Genomic DNA, 16,857 nt, shown 5'->3' on the forward strand with positions numbered 1-16,857 from the left:
TCTATCATGTTATGGTCACTCCTCCCCAAGGGACCCCGCACACCAAGATTGTTAATTAATCCTTTCTCATTGTACAATATCCAGTCTAGGATAGCCTATTCTCTAGTTGGTTCCTCAACGTATTGGTCCAAAAAACCATCACGTACACACTCCAGGAAATCCTTCTCCACAGTATTATTGCTAATTTGGTTTGACCAATCTATATGTAGATTAAATTCACCCATGATTACAGTTGTACCCTTATTGCATGCGTCTCTGATTTCCTGTTTAATGCCATCCCTTACATCTCCACTACTGTTCGGGGGCCTATAGACAACCCCCACCAACGTTTTCTGCCCCTTGGTGTTTCCTAGCTCCATCCTTACAGATTCCACATCATGATTTTCCGAGCCAAATCCTTCCTCACTATTGTATGGATTTCCTTCTTTACTAACAATGCTACCTCACCTCCTTTCCCTTTTTGCCTGTCCTTCCTAAGTATTGAATACCCCTGGGTGTTCCGTTCACATCTTTGGTCAACCTGCAGTCATGTCTCCGTAATCGCAACTATATCATAACCGTTTATATCTATTTGCACTGTTAATTCACCTACCTTATTGCGAATGCTCCATGCATTAAGACACGATGCTTTTAGACTTGTCTTTTTAACATTGTAAGTAATCTTAGCTTTATTTTGCACTATGGCCCCATTTGTTTCTCGCCCTTGTTTTCTCTGCCTTCCACTTTTGCTTCTTACCTTTCTGTCTTTTATTTCTATCCTTGTTTCCTCCTCCTCTCTCTCCCTGTTCAGATTCCCATCCCCCTGCCATTCTAGTTTAAACCCTCCCCGATAGCATTAGCAGCTCCCCCCACCCCCACCAAGAGGAAATTGGTCCTGGTCCTGCCCAGATGGCAGATAGATTGTATTAATACGTCAAATGCTTTAACAAATTAAGAATATCTTTATTTAAGTAATCTTAAGCAGACTGTGTTTTCTTTATTTAAACCTACCTTTCACATTGGTGCCAAAGTTACAATAAATCTGCTACAGAAGCCATGATCTTGGGCAAGGCACAATAGCATATCGCCTGACAAAATGAGCAGTGCCATGGAAGCTCTGCAAGCATTTAAAATAAATGTATGGTTGCACTAAAACCATTTTAGGAATAATATGCTTGCTGAATGAAGTGATTCAGATGTTTGTGCATGTATTTATATAAATAAATATCTATTATTTTTTAGGCATGATCTGGTTAATTCAAACCTCAATGATGAGCATGTGAACAAAATGAATTCTCAACATGTTCCTGATGTGGTAAGAAATATCCTTGTAATTATAATAGGAATATAAATATTTTTGATAACGGTCTTGTTTCAAAAAAGTGAACTTGATTATTTTTTTGAATCTACATCCTTAGTAAGTAAAGGATATTCTATCGGAAATTATTCAATGGGATGTATATTCCATTAACAAATCAGACATGGTGCCGATATTAAAGGGGGAGCACCACGCCTGAAACTCCACTCTGAAACGATTGATCCAAAGGGCTTTGCCTCATTTGCTCTTTGCTTTATTCCATGCACTTTTTGAAATGTAAAGAAACCAGATGTCCTATTTATATCTTTTTTTTGGTCTTGGGGTGTGGGGGCAATGACTGCATTTATTGCCCATCTGTACTTGCTCTGAGAAGACAGTGAGGGGCCTTCTCCTTGAACAACTGTAGTTCTTGTACTCCCACATTGTTGTTGGGTAGGGAATTCCAGGATATTGATTATTGATCCAGTGACAGTGAAGGAATGATGGCATAGGTCCAATTCATGATCGTGTGTGATTTAGAGGGGAACTTAGTGCTGCTCGTCCTTCTCTATAATAGGGGGCACAGAGTTACCAATATGATTGTCATGCTCGGCCCCCACCTGCCAAGAATGGGACACATTAATTTTGTCATGAAAATTGATTTTAAACTGTTACTGGAGAGAAGAAAGGACTTGTTAAACAGATCAGCCGTGGCTGGAAAAGGCATTTGCATATCAAGAGACAGTGTTTGGAAGGACAAAGAAGCCATTCCCTGACGCATTCAACCCACAATGGACTTTTGACCACCAGACATTGAAAGTGGGGGAGCTCGCATTCCTGGTTGACTGCTAAGATGGCTGAATACGCAAACGGACATGGTCAAACTAGCTAGTCACATGACTAACCTGCTGGGCAACCTGCGTTTTTTGAATTTGTACCAACAGTATGGGCAGAAAGTCGATTTGCTCCTGGACTGAGAAGATCTCTCTCCTGTCTGCTCCCATCTCTTTCTTACAAGCCTCTGAAGACACATGAACCTCAAGAGAGAAAAGTCTCCTACAGTGAACAAGGTTTAGGAAGAATACTGGGCCCCAGCGAAAAGCAAGATCTATCTATAATCAAGGACACTACAGTGGGCTTGAAGAACCATAATGGAAAAACCTCTTCAGATATTGCCTCAAACTTTTCCACTTTATTTTTTCTTATCTTTTCTGTCTCTATTTATGTGTGTATCGCTTATGCATGCTTGCGTGGGCGCATTGTGTATCCATAGGCGTTAACCGAATTAGAGTTTAGGTTTAAGTGTGATAAATTTCAACTTTTCTTGAAACCTAAGAAAGCTTGTTTGTGCTGGAGTCTTTGCCTTATAATCAGAAAGCAGTGAACAAGGATTCACCAAGGGGAAGCTAAAAACACAGGGTGTTTAAAATTAAACCCTGCTACAGTAAGACCAGGTGAAGACTGAAAGGGAACCCTCGACCTCTTTCTCACCTGGTCGTAACAATGATATTTTTTTAAAAATCAGTACAGAAAATGCCAATGTATTTTTGCAAATGCCTATGTACAATAAGAGAAAACAGTGTAATTGATTTAATTTTTGCACATCTCAACTGCAATAAATCTGTTTTACTAATATTCCAGATGCAAAAGGGCTAAAGATGCTTGTTTACGGTGTCAAGCCTTGGGTTACTGAATTTGAATAAATAGTTGGAATAAAAGATTAAATTCTTCCTGGGGTGTTGAGCAGTGTTTCTTTGTAATTCACATACAATCGGTTTACCATGTTGATTTAGTTTTTATACTTATGTTTTGAATATCTAATCAGTTTAACTAATGAGTATCAGAAGAAGGAAAGATATAGGGGCTAGTCTACCTATTTTGGATTGAGGGAAATAATGTGACATTAAATGTAAGAGATGTAGGTCTGAGAGCAAGAGAAGCTTTATAGAGTTGAGGCTATGAAATACACTGTCAGAGTTAGTGATTGAAACAGAGACCATGTCAACATTTAAGAATAGGCTACATAGGTGGTTGAATGAAAATGGATATAAAAAAGTATAAGAACAAAAGATGGCATATTGGTTCAGTACTGCTGTTTGTGTGAATGATAAACACCAACATGGGCTGGCTGGGAAAAGTGGCTTGTTTTGTGTTGTAATTTCTAACTAATTCTATCCATAATGGATGTGAAAACAGGTGGTCACGGAATGCAACTCAGAGTACTGGCAGGATGTTAGACCTCTTACCTTGTGGGGGATGGGAGTTAGGGTGGGCAGTTAAAATGAATTGCAAGGATTACAAGATTACTTAACATGTTTAACAAAATTATTGAAGATGTCAGTTATTCAGTTTCTAAATATTTGTGCACCAAATGTACCCTTCATTGGAAAATGACATCAACAGTTCAATGTAATCAGTCTTGTGCCCATTATTTACAATAACTTCTTTGCTCTTACTCCTACTTTTGTAATGTGCAATTCCTTTACTTTTTATTTTACAGAGAAACATAAGGGAAATTTTACTAATGTTCTTATACAGTAGTGTAGTAGATCTGGTACTGGTCCAGTAACCTGGTTTATTTCATTTTCCGTACACTGTCCAACCTATCATTATGTTTGCTCTGAGGCAGTGCAATTTATTTTCCCAGTTTCTCTCCATTGCCTCTTCTTTCCTTTTCACAAGACTCTTAACCCTTTTTGATTGGCATTTAGTGCACATTTAAAAAAAAAATTCCTCTTCCTTCTGACATAACTTCCACTCTTTTCTGCTATCTTGTAAAGCACTTTGAGTCATTTTTGTACATGGGCGGCGTAACTGAAATGATAGTGGTTGTTAAATACACGCGATTACATTTTTATAATATATCATTCCTAACAATCAAACTTTGAGCAATTTGGAGCATATTGTAGTTTTGCATGATCTTTTTGATTAAACCAACTGATTTTAAATCAATATTTTCTGGCAAAGTAAAAGGATCCTTCTCATTCTGCTACATAGATGTGTAGATTGATGTGAATGCATAATAACTAGTCAATTACTTACGTTTGATAACCCATATTACATTTTCCTCTAGGTATTGATTAAAAAGAGCTATGATCGGGGAAAGCGGCAACATCGTAGGAATTGGAAGCTTAAAGAACTGGACAAGGACCATGAGGACATGGGAACAGATGATGAAAAGTATAGTCTAGCTTTTTTCATCTTCAATCCCATTAATACAATAGATTTATGGAGCTATTACTTTGAAAGTATCTTGAAAACTAACAAAAATGTGTTCTTAAATTCTGTGCCATTAAAACTAAATATGCCAACTCAAGCCTTTTTGGAAAAAGCTGCTTGGTATATTGTCGATGTGTGTGCAGAATCTTCTGCTTAGTTTTACCTGGCCGCACCTTTCCTGTGTCTATGCAGTCAGATCATTCCTACTGTCTGCTTGGGAAAACCAGAAGCTGCACCAGCAATATTTACAGTGTAATTTTCCTTACAATAACTCTTATTAAATTGTTACTATGTGAAAGTATTTCAATCTTGAAAGATAATTGGACAAATGCATACGTTTGGCCAATAGTAGCATACCTGTGTTGAGGCACGTTTTAAAAATAATTTTACAGCGATTTAACTGTGACATTGGTCAACTCAATAATTGTATTTATAGGGGCCCAGATTTTGCAGTTGTACTGACACAATACTGTCAGCGTTTGCTGTCATTACTCTGTGAAACTGACATCAACTTCTGGCATCACATATGTGGAAATCCAGAAATTGCTGTGAGTGATTCTGAGCTTCTCTAGATGGCGTGTTGTTGAGGGTTCCCCTGCCCCCCAGAATGCAGTAAATTAGAAATAATTGAACTGACAAGAACATCCATTCTTCGACTGTTGGTCTCCCTGTGTAAACTCTTAAGAAGTTGTACCTTGTTGAATGAGATTTAACATACGAACATACATACGAACCTCGAGCCTGCTCTGCCATTCAATAAGATCATGGCTGATCTATTTGTGTTTTGAATTCCACGCTCCCATCTACCCCCGATAACCTTTGATTCCCTTGCCTAACAAGAATCTATCTACCTCCCCCTTAAAAATATTCAATGACCCCGCCTCCATCACCTTCTGAGGCAGAGTTCCAAAGTCGCACACACTTCGGAGAAAAAATTTAGCTTTTTTTAAATGGCATACTAAGTTCATAACTATTGCAAAATAGCCTCACTGGTCCTGAAAGAATAATTTTATATTTTTTGTTCTATTTTGCCATTATTTTAAAATATGAAACTTAGCATAATTTTTAAAAGTCTGTTTAGCTTAGCTTCTACCGTAATCCCATGTATACGTCCCAATAATTTATTTTGCTATCTGTAAAATTTAAAAGGGAAGGGATTCAGTAGTCTTTACTTTCTGGTTTGCTATCTGAAAATACTTCAGTGTGATTGGCTGCTTACCCTGCTTGATGACATCACTCTAGCTGGACGCCTGGTGATCCCCTTGACTTGGTGCCAGATTCAAACTGACCCTGGGAAAGGGGAAATCCATGCCACAGAGATTGCTAATCTTTGTGGGCAGCTTTCTTCAAGGTCAGTGGTGAGTGCAATTGCTTTGTTGCTGATTGCAAAATCCAGCCCTATGTAATGTAATACTATATAAAGAATTGCTAGCTAGACCACTTTTTCAAAGGACATTGAGCTCTTGGATAATAAGGACATGACAGACCTGTTAAATGAGTATGTTCTATCAATTTTCACAATGGAAGAAGGGGACAAAATATCAGCAGTATAAGTTGAGGGAGGAACTGAGTGGATTTAACATTTTTTTTTAAATGGCACGGGACATAATAATGGGGTTTAAGGTCTTGTTTCCTCCCCATGGTATTGCAAAAACAAATTAGTGAGGAAATTGCACATGCTAGCCATAGTTTTCCACAGATTTAGATTAGGGAATTTTGCTTTTGGATTGGAAAATTGTAAATATCACTCCATTTTATAAGAAGGGAATGAAGGATTAAATCAGGTAAGTACATCAGTTGTGCAGATAGTGAGAGAATTTATCATAGCTAAAGTAACTGAGTACTTGGAGGGGCATGAGATAATTAGAGAGTCAGCATAGATTTGTGAAGGTAGGTCATGTTTGACTAATCTAGTTGATCTGTTTGAGGAGATCACTAGCAAGATTGATGAGGGAGTGTCAATGGACGTAGACTGAGTGGGTAAAACTATGGCAGATGTTGGCCTTTTTCTGAGGGCATTGGAATTCACAAGTGAGGGAATGAAGCTTTAGTTGCACAGAACTTTGTTCAGACCACATCTGGGTATTGCTTTCAGAAAGAGATATTGGCCTTGGTGCTGATGCACCATATTGAAAGCAAACCTTAAAATAAATTACAGGTTGCATAGGTTTGGCTTACATGCCCTTGAGTTTAGAAGATTGAGGGGTGATTTGAATGAGGTGTTAATGATAAAGGGATCTGATAGGGTAGATACAGAGAAATGACTATATGACTGTCTCTATGACTAAATTATTGCCTCTGGTGGAGGAATCCAGAACAAGAGGCATAATCTTGAAAAAAGCACTTGATTTAGGAGTGAAATCATGAAGCACATTTTCACTGAAAGGATAATGGAAATCTGGAGCTCACTATCCAAAAAGTTGTGGCAGCTGCGTGAATTGAAATTTTGAAACCTGAACTATAGATTTTTGTTGGGTATGTATATTGAAATATGTGGAGAAAAGGTGGGTCAACAGAGTTGAGGTACAGATAAAGATCTAACTGCGTGGCAGAACATGCTCAAGGTGCTGAATGGCCTTCTTTTCTTCCTATGTGTCAGCTGTGCCGTGTGGGACTAAAACCAAGTGTAGTCCAGACCAGGAAGGGGTGGCAGGACCAGTTGAATTGTCTTTTTTACAGAAATATGGCAGCTTTCATGGTCACCTTTTCTGGTGCTTTCCCAGACATTGAATTCAGTTTCAGAAATTGCCATGGTTGAACAAACACACAACCTCAGTATTGCTAGTCTAATACGAAAAACACTATCATATCCCGCCATATGTATGTTAAGTATGCATAGTTGTCCTTTTGGATTCACTAAATTTTAATTTTATCTTTCCCCCGTCCTGTCTTCAATCATCATGCACTAATTTTGGTCTAAGCTGGTGAGATTTTTTGCTCTTGAGCTGATGGTTCTACTCCTGCTGAACATAGAGCTGAGAATAGTATATGCGGAGATACAGTGGCGGCGCAGTGGTTAGCACTGCAGCCTCACAGCTCCAGCGACCCGGGTTCAATTCTGGGTACTGCCTGTGTGGAGTTTGCAAGTTCTCCCTGTGTCTGTCTGGGTTTCCTCCGTGTGCTCCGGTTTCCTCCCACATGCCAAAAGACTTGCAGGTTGATAGGTTAATTGGCCATTATAAATTGCCCCTAGTATAGGTAGGTGGTAGGGAAATATAGGGACAGGTGGGGATGTGGTAGGAATATGGAATTAGTGTAGGATTAGTATAAATGGGTGGTTGATGGTTGACACAGACTCGGTGGGCTGAAGGGCCTGTTTCAGTGCTGTATCTCTAAACTAAACTTTCGATCTTTAGGATAAGCAGTAGTGGGAAACCAAACCTATCCTTGACACAGCACATCATTAAATTAATTTACTGCGCTGTACTGCTTTAAATTGGTTCCATTTAACCACAATAAAGGTAATATTGTCTCAATGATTATTGCGTGGTCATGACCAAATGATCTATTTTTAAAAATGTATGGGAAAACTGGATTGTGATACTTCAAAATGATGTAATGAACATGTAATATATTTCTGTACATTCTAGACAATACTTGGAATTCCTTGAAGACCTTGAAGATGATGATATCATTAGGAAGAATGTCAACATTTATCGTGGTGAGTTTCACACTGAGGTTCATGAACAAAATGACCTAAAAGCCAACAGCCATTGATATTATAGTGGTGGGGGGAAAAGAAGTATTATCAGTGAAAATCACTTTTCTCTTATTCATTCATCCCCGAATCTCTGTTTGGTAGAAGTCTTTGTTATAACTTATCCTGCAGCCCTGTGGAGAAATAACATCTCATATCAGCTGTTAATAATTTCTATCTTCCTAGCTGAGATGGATGTACGTGGAGAGGTACCAGATGTAAAGACAACATTGCACTTGGCCAGAATCATGCAAATATTTATCATGAGGGGTTTCTCATTGGTCCATTAGGATTAAAGATCATTACCATTCCTGCTGCACACTCAAAGCTGTCTGTTATTGCACAACTCAAACTTGGTTGGACATAAAAACCATCTAAATATTCAGTTTTCCAGTATGTATGGAAGGCAATAATGATTATTTACCCCTAGATGGCATCAGAGTACTATGCTTAGGTTTTTTGGGTGTAAAAACTGGGAAAATTAATAGTTTTGTATTGCAGGTGTCTTGTGCATCAAAAAGGTTATTTGATTTTATACCTTCCAAGTTTCCAGATTTACTGTAGAGGATCTCAGATCAGTTGTGTCTGCATCGGAATCTCGTATTGCAGGCAAATCTTCTGACTGCAATGCTTCATTGTTCTGACTGGGTGTAACATCAGTGGTCAGAGTCAGCATATTTGATCCAGAATCCCGTTGATACTTGTATATTGTTTGATATGTTTATTGAGGATTCACACTGCTCCATTTGACACTCTTATCTGAAATTTAAAGTATAACTATATGATTGTAATAAATTTGTCCTTAAAATGTAAACAACTTTTGTTCATAGATTCCTCAAATATTCCAGTTGAAAGTGATGATGATGATGGCGCTCCTCGGATCAGTTTAGCGGAGATGTTGGAGGACCTTCATATATCTGTTGATGCCACGGGCGGTGATGGAGCAGATATGATTGACTGAAAAAAGCCTTCTTGAAATTAAACTATTTCTTTTTCTCAAATTGGTAACCTAAACCATTGTCTGATCTTATCTACTGTAATACTAGTGTTCACTGTGTAAAGATTTACACACATTCTGAAGTATCAGAACTCATATTTAGAAGTGCTGCAAGTCTAGTCAGCAGAGTTAATATGCTCTTATTCTGAAATTAACATTTAACCTTGGAATTGATGATAAAAGTTACTTCATTTACTCAATTTCTAGGTAATCTACCAGGGAGCATGCTAACTCAAGAGATCCTCAAATTTTGTGTGTGTATTTGAGACTTGCACCTTCTTTGAATCATATTTACATAATATCCCATATCATCAAAGGATTAAATTAACTTTGTTTCCATGTGTTAACGATTGTAGGATCTGATGGTTTACAAATATGAATTACTGATGACTGCATACAATAATGTTTGCTGCAAATTGGAATTATCAGTTTGCATGTCGAATTCATATTTTTATTTTCAGAGGTTTAAATATAATTATCAGATTAAAGGATGTATTTCACTTTTATTTCCCTGTGCTTGCCTTCCAAAACAATTATATAGCAGCTCTCACATTCTTGGGACATCTCGATGCAATTCACAGCCGATTAAATGTTTTTGACATGTCACTGTGAGGTAGGAAATGCAGCAGCCAATTTGTACACAACATCCCACAAACAGGAATGAGATAAACAGACCAGGATATCTGTTTTTCTAATACTGCTGGAAGGATAAATGTTGGCCAGGACAGGGTGAACTCTCCTCCTCTTCAAATACTGCAATGGGATCTTTTACATTCAGTTGAGAAGGCAAACTGGGTCTTGGTGTAACATCTCACCTGACAGACAGCACCTCTGACAGCACACCACTCCTCTAGTACTGCACTAATGTGTCAGGATAGATTATGGGCTTAGGTCTTTGGAGTGGAGCTTGAGCCACAACCTATTACCTCAGATGAGAGTGCTATGACTGAGCGAAGGCTCACACCTCTTTAGAAAAGTGGCTGATTTTTTTTTAAGGTAATAAAATCACTGCATTAATTAGGATACTGTGGTACTGCAGAATTACGACAATTATTTATACCAGAGTTCTCCAACTACATTCCCATTTAGTTAGCTACATGTTATTGACATAGAGCGGATGCCAGTAACAAATGGTTATGACCAGTGCAACAGGGTCTCTCCTAATAACTATAATTTCCTGACCACGGCATCATCCTGCTGAATCTATGCTGTGCATTCTCTAAAGCCTTTATGTTCTTTCTATAATGCAGTACTCAGAACAGCACACAGTGCACTTAACTGGACTAACTAATGTTTTGGATAATAAATTTACTGCTTGTGAACTCTATGCATCTATTTATAAAACCCAAAGTGCTGTCAGCTTTTTATGACTTTATGCACTTGCACATGTAGGGCTGTATTTTGTTGAGCGTCTGGCTCTGTGGCGAGGGAGGGCTGGAAGATTGGAGCGGCAGTGGCCGCCATGGAGCCCAACACCAGGAATGCTGGGCCCGATCTTCCTGGCGGCAGGGAAGCTCCGTGGTGGCACATCCACTGCTCTATGGCAGGATCTGGATTTCAATATTAAAATCACCTATTTAAATACATTTAAATGGAAGCAGGAGCGATCTTACTGGCAGTTGTGGATCTTACTCCCACGCCTTCTCTTTCCTGACCACGGAAAGCCGGTGCCACTGAGGTGGGAAGGGGGGAGCTCTGCATTTGTAGTGAAGTTGGGGTGGGGAGTGGTGTGAATGGGTCAATTCTGCATTGTCAGTGTAGTTGTGGGGGAAGGCTTGAAATCTCCACTTAGATCAGTTGGGAGGGGTGAAAGAGGTCAACTCTGCACTCAGTGCATTTGGTATCGGAAAGGGGTAATCAGGGCTTTTCTGGTGTAGTTGAGCTGGTGAGTCAAACTTTAATTTTTATTGCAGTTGTTGGGTGGGGGAAACAGGGTCAACTTTCGTCTGTCAAAACAGGCCTGGCAGCCCTTTAAAAATGGCTCCAGCGCCTACGCAGAAATGGGCGTTCCATTGACTCAGTCGCCAAGGCAGCCCCCACCATGTGATTGGGGGGAGGGGGGTGTGTGACTGCCCTGCATATTATAATGATCCGCTGTGGGCTGCCACTGTTTTTGGAGTGGAGGTGGGAAATTAAAATCCAGCCTGTAGTTTCAGGGAATTATGTATTTGAGCCCTTATGTCTCTGTTTATCCATACCCTGCAGCATCTTCCAGTTGTGTATATTCTGATTCCTTGTTTTTTTCAACCAAAATGTATCACTTCATACATAACCACATTAAAATGCGATTGACACCGTTTTGACCATTCCACTAACCTTTCTGTGCCCTTCCAAAGTCTTTCACATTTCTCTGTGCAATTTGCCAAACTCTTGCTTTTGTGTCATTAGCAAATTGCAGGAGGTAAAATTCTGATCGGCAAGTACAAACTGTCCAAATATTCTAAGTATAAAAGTGAACTCACCATTAACTCCCGGCATACACTAAACCCTTCACTCCAAACAAGACTGGTTTCCCTGAACCTTTGTTTTCTATCAATTAATTTTCTATATGTGTCATTACATTTTGCTGCAACAATATGCACAAATGTTTATCTCTTGGCTCCCTTTGAACTGGGCAGACTTTGCAGCAAAAAATACTCAAATAGGACAAATTTAGAGGAGGAAGAGAAACATGCAACTCGTCTCCCATTGAGATCGCTATTAAATTTAGTGCTTGTTACTGGTACTTGCAATGTATATTTGATGCCATGGCTTGACTGAACAAGCTTAATTCCTGGAGAAAGGTAGGGTAGATGTGAAGAAATAGAACCATAATCAAGGTATCCATTATTGTATTAAAATATTAGAAAATGATTAGTAACATTTTATACAGTCCGTTTTGAGTAAGGAACTAAGGTTGATCGTTAACAGCAATCAAATTATTTTTTTTTTTAACAAATAGTTTGTTACTTGCCAGTTAAAGGTTACAATTTCATTTGCAGTGTAAGCCCCCTCCGCTTCCCCCATATGGCAAGCTTTGAGGATGATTGGAAGGTAAATCAAGGTATCTTTCCTACTGCAGAAGTCATAAACTGCATATTGAATCAGATGTGGCAAAATATCATGTGTGTGTGTCAGTCAGTGACTGCTATGTTTGTAAAGGTATTGCATTCTTCACTGACTCCTGTTCTCTGTTTCCAGTGAAACTGTTAAATACTGCACAATATACTTGGTAAAGTGTTAGTTTACTTCCCTTTGCAGCTGTTCACAATCGTGCAGGAAATGTACGTTTTTGAAGATTTAGGCCAAGAGGCCCACTATTCTTGGTGTAAAAAAAAAATTACCCCTTTGATCCCCTTTAAACCTCCTCCCTCTCACCTTAAATCTATGCCCGCTAGTTTTAGTCACCCCTACCATGGGAAACAGACTCTGGCTATCTACCTTATCTATACCTCTCATAATTTTATATACCTCCATCATGTCCCCTCTCAGCCTCCTTTGCTCCAGGGAAAACAGACCCAGCCTATCCAATCTCTCTTTATAACTCAAGCCCTCCAAACCAGGCAACATCCTTGTGAATCTTTTCTGCACCCTCTCTAGCTTAATCACGTCTTTCCTATAGTGCGGCGACCAGAACTGCACACCGTACTCCAAATGCGGCCTAACCAACGTCATGTACAACTCTAACATGACGTCCCAACTCTTGTACTCAATGCCTCGGCCGATGAAGGCAAGCATGCCATACACCTCCTTCACCACCCTGTCTACCAGTGTTGCCACTTTCAGGGAACTATGTACTTGCACCCCAAGGTCTCTCTGCTCAACAACACCCCAGGGTCCTGCCATTCACTGTATATGTTCTGCCCTGGTTTAACTTCCCAAAATGTATCACTTCGCACTTGTCTGCCTTAAATTCCATTTACCAATCCCTTGCCCACTTTCCCAATTTATCTATATCCTGTTGTAACCTGAGACAACCTTCTTCACTGTCCACTGTATCACCAATTTTGGTGTCATCTGCAAACTTACTAATCATGCCCCCTACATTCACATCCAAGTCATTAATATATATGACAAACAACAGAGGGCCCAGCACCAATTCCTGCGGCACACCACTGGACACCAGCCTCCAATCTGAAAAACACCCCTCCACACCGCCCTCTGCCTCCTATCACCAAGCCAATTTTGTATCCAATTTGCTAGCTCACCCTGGATCCCATGTGTTCGAACCTTCTGGACCAGCCTACCATGCGGGACCTTGTCAAAGGCCTTGTTAAAGTCCATGCAGACAACGTTCATCGCCCTGCCCTCGTCAATCCTCTTGATCACCTCCTCGAAAAACTCAGTCAAATTTGTGAGACATGATTTCCCACGCATAAAGCCATGTTGACTATCCCTAATCAGACCATGCCTTTCCAAATGCATATAAATCCTGTCTCTCAGAATCCCTTCCAATAACTTTCCCACCACTGATGTAAGGCTGTTGAAGTTTCAACTCCCAACCTTTGCAGTAACAGAACTAGAAGGTGTTTTATGTTATATAATACATTCCTTTGAACATAGGCATTAACTCAGAGTTAAAATAAAAGCACTGGTGTGACACTGTTGAAAGCAATTGATCAGATATGTAAAATAATTGCTTGTATATTGGTATAGAGTTATAGAGCATGGAAATGGGCCCTGCAGCCCATTGTGTCTGTGCCGGCCATCAAGTACCTATCTATTCTAATCCCATTTTCCAGCACTTGGCCTGTAGCCATGTATGTTATGGCATTTCAAGTGCTCATCGAAATACTACTTAAATATTGTGAAGGTTCTTGCCTCTACCACCCCTTCAGGCAGTGCGTTCCAGATTCTAACCACCCTCTGGGTGAAAGGATTTTTCCTCAAATCCCCTCTAAACCTCCTGTCCCTTACCTTAAATCTATGCCCCCTGATTATTGACATCTCCACTAAGGGAAAAAGTTTCTTCCTATCTATGCCCCTCATAATTTTGTATACCTCAATCAGGTCTCCGCTCAGCCTTCTCTGCTCTAATGAAAACAACCCCAGCCTATTCAGTCTCTCTTCATAGCTGAAATGCTCCAGCCAAGGCAACATCCTGGTGAATCTCCTCTGCACCCTCTCTAGTGCAATCACATACTTCCTATAGTGTGGCAACCAGAACTGTACACAGTACTCCAGCTGTAGCCTAACTAGCGTTTCATACAGCTCCATCATAACCTCCCTGATCTTATAGCCAATGCCTCGGCTAATAAAGGCAAGTATCCCATATGCCTTCCTAGCCACATTATCTATCTGTGCTGCTGCCTTCAGTGATTTATGGACAAGCACACAAAGGTCTCTCTGACCCTCTGTACTTCCTAGGGTCCTACCATCCATTGTATATTCCCTTGCCTTATTATTCCTCCCAAAATGCATCACGTCACACTTCTCAGGATTAAATTCCATTTGCCACTACTCTGCCCATCTTACCAGCCCATCTATATCGTCCTGTAATCTAAAGCTTTCCTCTTCACTATTTACGACACCACCAATTTTCGTGTATCTGTGAACCTACTGATCATACCTCCTATATTCACGTCTAAATCATTAATGTACACGACAAAGAGCAAGGGCCCTAGCACTGATCCCTGCGGTACACCACTGGTCAATAGCTTCCAATCGCAAAAACAACCCTTGACCATCACCCTCTTCTCCTGCCACTAAGCCAATTTTGGATCCAATTTGCCCAATTGCCCTGGATCCCATGGGATCTTGACCAATCTCCCATGCGGAACCTTATCAAAAGCCTTACTGAAGTCCATGTAGACTACATCAACTGCTTTACCCTCATCTACACACTTAGTCACCTCCTCGAAAAATTCAATCAAATTTGTTAAACATGATCTCCCCCTGACAAAGCCATGCTGATTAATCCCTGCCTCTCCAAGTGGAGATTAATCCTATCCCTCAGAATTTTTTCCAATAGTTTCCCTACCACTGATGTTAGACTCACCGGCCTGTAATTACCTGGTTTATTCCTACTACCCTTCTTGAATAATGGTACCACATTCACTGTCCTCCAGTCCTCTGGCACCTCTCCTGTGGCCAGAGAGGATTTGAAAATTTGTGTCAGAGCCCCTGCAATCTCCTCCCTTGCTTCACATAGCAGCCTGGGATGCATCTCACCTGGGCCTGGGGATTTATCCACTTTTAAGCCTGCTAAAACCGCTAATACCTCCTCCCTTTCAATGCTAATTTGTTGAAGTATATCACAATCCCCCTCCCTGATTGCTACACTTATATCGTCCTTCTCCATAGTGAAGACAGATAAAAAGTAATCATTTAAAACCTCACCAGTGTCTTCCGGCTCCACACACAGATTGCCACTTTGGTCACTAATGGACAAAAGCTAACCAGACTATAAGAAAGTGTTTGATTAGAGTACAGAGTACTAAGTGTGTTTTTGGCAGACCGTTACAGAAATTACATTTTCTGAAAGGAGTCATGTCCCCTGTGAAGAAGATAGCCAATGTTCCCAAGTAGACCATCCCTCTTGCTGTGTAGAAACAGAGTGGGGGGTATGGAGGATTGGTACAAGATGAAAGCATCACAACAGTTGTTGAGGAAAGTAGGCACAGACCTTCATGATTTGCAACATTAATGGAATGCTGTAATTAATGAAGGTAGTGAGCTTGTCTACAGGAACCTGCAAGTTGATGTCTGTGCAATCATTGATGGCCTGTACTGGGAGTTTATAATGTGGACAAATCCCAGAGTCCTATCTTGCTGTTTTCCATAGAGAATGTGATATTGTTTGCTTTAGTAAAAATGGCATCAGTTTCTTGCTTCATGTAAGCACAAATTGCAGATTCATGTTACTGATATCCCTTGTGACAACCAAGAAGTAGCTGGAGGCAAAGGACTTGGTGCTGTAGTAACTTTGACTAAAATGTTCAATGTACTGCCAGCTATGGCAGTGGGTTGCAGGTCTTGTTGCAGGAGCTGACATAGTTCCATGACTCCCTCCTTAAACATTGGTCCTCTGAAAAGTGCAGATATGTAACTTGATGCATACACACCCTGCTGGAGGTTGAGGATTTCTGTGAGCTCTCCTCTGTGGTCTTTTTGCAGCTGCATGTGGTTTTTCCACCTTTTATCGCTGCTCTTCCTCTAGCCAAAATGGTGTCCATTTTCAGAAAAAATGTATTGCCAATACCTACTTAAGGTACCTGAAGGTTGTTCAGCCACACTACAAGCAGCAAAAAGCCCAAAATGAGAGTTAATGGCAAGGAACCTGCCAAACAATTGCAGTGATTTAAATCAGCGTAGATGAGGGTCCCTTTAAGTAGTGCAGGAAATGGCCATGATTTATGACAGGATTATGGATTTAGCATAATAAAAGCAAGAAAAGCTGGAAATACTCAGCAGGTCTGGCAGCATCTGTGGACAGAGAAGCAGAATTCGAGTTTCGACCCTTCATCAGAACTGGCAAATGTTAGAAATGTAATAGATTTTAAGCAAATAAAGTCAGGGTGTGGCAAGAGGTAACAAAAGGCAAGGTGTTGATAGGACAGAGGGTTACAGAGAATAACTGACCAGAAGGTCATGGAGCAAAGGCAAATGGTATGTTAATGGTGTGCTGAAAGACAAAGCGTCAGTGTAGTCAGAAACGGGAATTTATTATGGGGAACAAAGAAATGGCTG

General features: G+C 40.2%; 1 protein-coding gene across 2 annotated transcripts in view; it reads left to right on the forward strand.

The window, feature by feature from the left end:
- Positions 1–9,695, forward strand: part of nmd3 (NMD3 ribosome export adaptor) — a 64,431-nt gene extending 54,736 nt beyond the window's left edge. For both annotated transcript variants that reach the window (XM_068042179.1, XM_068042178.1), the window contains exons 13-16: positions 1,222–1,294; positions 4,350–4,456; positions 8,086–8,156; positions 9,023–9,695. In XM_068042179.1, coding sequence (XP_067898280.1) covers positions 1,222–1,294; positions 4,350–4,456; positions 8,086–8,156; positions 9,023–9,153 — 382 coding nt within the window. In that variant the 3' untranslated portion in view covers positions 9,154–9,695. The remainder of the gene's footprint in view (positions 1–1,221; positions 1,295–4,349; positions 4,457–8,085; positions 8,157–9,022) is intronic.
- The last annotated feature ends 7,162 nt before the right edge of the window (positions 9,696–16,857 follow it).

Source organism: Heterodontus francisci, chromosome 11 (genome assembly GCF_036365525.1).
Source record: "Heterodontus francisci isolate sHetFra1 chromosome 11, sHetFra1.hap1, whole genome shotgun sequence".
NCBI lineage: Eukaryota > Metazoa > Chordata > Chondrichthyes > Heterodontiformes > Heterodontidae > Heterodontus > Heterodontus francisci.